This window comes from Cyprinodon variegatus, unplaced genomic scaffold (genome assembly GCF_000732505.1).
Source record: "Cyprinodon variegatus isolate N-32 unplaced genomic scaffold, C_variegatus-1.0 Scaffold659, whole genome shotgun sequence".
NCBI classification, from domain to species: domain Eukaryota; kingdom Metazoa; phylum Chordata; class Actinopteri; order Cyprinodontiformes; family Cyprinodontidae; genus Cyprinodon; species Cyprinodon variegatus.
This window is the reverse complement of record NW_015151112.1, coordinates 3,674-6,793: the sequence shown is the minus strand read 5'-3', so window position 1 is coordinate 6,793 and position 3,120 is coordinate 3,674. Positions and strand designations below refer to the sequence as shown.

At 38.8% G+C, this 3,120-nt stretch overlaps 1 protein-coding gene across 1 annotated transcript in view; it reads left to right on the top strand.

The window, feature by feature from the left end:
• The first annotated feature begins 1,265 nt into the window (after window positions 1-1,265).
• The window catches only part of LOC107096930 (protein NLRC3-like), a 5,358-nt gene continuing 3,503 nt past the window's right edge, over window positions 1,266-3,120 (top strand). The window contains exons 1-2 of the mRNA XM_015393836.1: window positions 1,266-1,600; window positions 1,679-1,783. Of these exons, the coding sequence (XP_015249322.1) occupies window positions 1,327-1,600; window positions 1,679-1,783 (379 nt within the window). The 5' untranslated portion in view covers window positions 1,266-1,326. The remainder of the gene's footprint in view (window positions 1,601-1,678; window positions 1,784-3,120) is intronic.

The window sequence follows — 3,120 nt, the reverse complement described above, 5'->3', positions numbered from 1 at the left end:
TTTGACAACATAAATGGTTGAACTAATTAGTTGTTCTCACTCGTTGAAAAAGAACATGCGTTTAGTCATAATTGTAGCTGAAATTATTCCAAAAAATTTTTTTTTTTTATGACGAAATCTCAGCAAATTTCTCTTGGTCATTGCACATTTTCAAAGCTGTTAAAGCTACCAAGGACTAACTCATGTCACCCAACTTCCCTCCATAAGCTGGGGTGCGGTTTGGTTCGGATTTCTGCTGTTTCAATGTGTTAGATGGGAACAAACTGGGTTATGTAACAGGACTTGTCATAGGACTTAAGGGGCACATGGGAACTGGCTCGGAGCTCGTCTGCCTGGATGTGTGTTATCTGGACGGTTCCGCCTTTAAAGCTGCTTTTTGTGTCTCTGCTTCTGTCTCCTTGAACCCCAGTCGGCCTCAGCAGATGGCCGCTCACACTGAGCCTGGTTCTGCTGGAGGTTTCTTCTTGTTAAAAGGGAGTTTTTCCTCTCCACTGTCGCTACAAGCATGCTCAATGTGAAGGATTGCATTTGAGTCAATGAGTCGATGCAATCAACTGGTTTTTCTTAGATAGAAAACTTTGAATCAATTTGACTGGATGATCTGGTTGAATTGTCTCTGTAAAGTGCCTTGAGATGACTTGTGTTGTGAACTGGTGCTATATAAATAAACTTAACTGAATTTAATGTACATTGTGATGATTGTTAAAATGTTTTATTGTGTAGCTCATGCTCCAATGTTTAATTCCAGCTCAGGATAAACATGAACCGGGTGAGCCGGCATTGGATTTGTTGCTCTTCAATTTTGATGAGTTGGTTGAGGTGGTTTGGGCATTTGAATATTATAAAATCTTTAATTTAGAGGGTTTCTATGCACACCCAATTGGAGGAAGATTACACCACAGACTGACGACTTGCAAGAACAGTTAGTTTTCCTCTTTTGGCCTGGGACTCCCAGCAAATCACTCATACACTCATAAGGTGCTGTAGATTGAGGTTTGCAAAATATGTTATGTTTCCTTCTTCTTCTTTCCTTCAAATTCATTTCACATAAATAGATGAATGTATTTATTATTTGACAATTATGCTTTATTAAAAAATATTATTTTTTTCAGGGTGGTGGTGGATGAGGAAGAATAGCAATAATCACCAACTATTGCTGGTAACAACCCCTCATCCTTTGGGCAAAACAAAAGGCGCTATGATGCCACAGGCATCATAGCTGCCAGGAGAACATGTTTCTATTACCAAACTCCACAATGTAATTTATGTGATGAAACATCCGATCACACCATTTAGGACAGTATAAAACACTAGTAAGAGCCCACAATGACACCAGAGGAGCTATTGAACTTTCTGGAGGACTTGGTAGAGGAAGAATTCCTTAAATTCAAGTGGCTCCTTCAACAGACTAGTAATCTTTTGGGTTTCCCAGCCATAAAAAAGAGCCATCTTCAGACGGCAAATAGGCAGGACACCGTGGACCTGATGGTCCAGACCTATAGTCTCTCTGGGGCTGTAAAGGTAACCAAGAACATTTTAGAGAAGATTAACAGGAATGACTTGCTGCAAATTTTGGTTTCTAGCAGCTTGAGAACAGAAGGTCAGTTATAAAATGAGACACACATTTTTAAAAGTAGTCAGATTATTTTAGTTTCTGACTTTTATTTCTGCCTTTCAGTGGATGTGAGTGATGTTGGGAGAATTTCAGAGGACACAGGCCATTTAACATCTCCTATTCAGACTCCTCTTCCTCAAATTCAAAGGGAAGTTCGTGGAATAACTGGTATGTAATTAAGTCAAAAAGAACAAACGTATAATAGTTTGAAATCACTCATTCTTATAATATTGCTTTTTTATGACTTTTAATATCGGTATTTTACCTTTTTTAAGTTTTCTTCTTGAAATTACTGAAATTTGATGAAAAAATAATTAACTAGATATGATTTAACTTTTAGATTAATGCAGTTTCAAATCATATAGTCACACTTGTGGAAAGTTTTCTTTTTAAAGTAAAACGGCTCAGTTGAGTCATAGAGTTTGCAGGATACGCCCCTCCTGGATGAGCACAATAAACTCGCTTGCATTGCGTCATTGACTTTAAAGCCATCCCTCACACCGAGCTTGCATGCAGCAACAGTGTAGAGGAAAAAAAAATCACTTTTACTATAAGAAAATTCCCGCTGAACCAAGCTCAGTCTGGACGACCTCCTGCAACGTCCGACTGGGGTTCAAGGAGGCAGAAAAAGACATACAAAGGGAGCATAGACGTATGGATCCATATATAATTTATATTAGTAAAGATGATGATGAACTAGCTCCATAGGTGGCTCTGTCTGGGAAACAGCAAAGCAGACAAGGTTTGTGCCAGTTTGAAAACCAAAAGGGAGGAAAGAGCATGCATTTATGAAATAAGCTGAGCCCATAGCTATATCTAGGAGAGAAGTAGGACTTAGCATTGAATAATAGGCTCAACTCTATCGTCTCTAATAGATGGTGGGGCAGCCCTGATGATTTCGCCCCCATGATGGAGTCTGAGCCAGAGAAGAACAGCCGAGATGAAGCTAGCATGACAGGTGAAAAGGATAGAGAGCAAAACGTTAGGGGTTAAACTAATAGATACTTCAGAATAGGAGAATAGGAATAAAGCAGAAAGATGAAAAGTGGTTCGATTGTTCTCCATCAGAATAAGCCTATAGCCACATCACAATAGAAATAGCTCAGGATAAACTTAATTTTCTAACTATAAGCTTTAAAAAAAATAAAAAATTAAGCCTCCTCCTGAAAGTAAACAGGGTTTCTGTGTCATTAAGACTCCTACAGAAGAGGAGCCTCATAACCAAAGGATCCGACTCCCATTCAGTGTAAATGTAGTTAAGGGTAACTGTAGTGAAAAGCCTTCAGCTGATCCAAAATGCTGCAGCCAGAGTTCTGATGAAAATTAAAAAGAGAGATCATATCTCTCCTATCCTGGCTTCTCTTCATTGGCTTCCTGTTAAATCCAGAATAGAATTTTTAATCCTCCTTCTCACATATAAAGCCTTAATTAACCAAGCTCCCTCTGATATCAGAGATCTGATTGAGCTTGGCCATTTAAGGCTTAATATGTGAGAAGGAGGATTA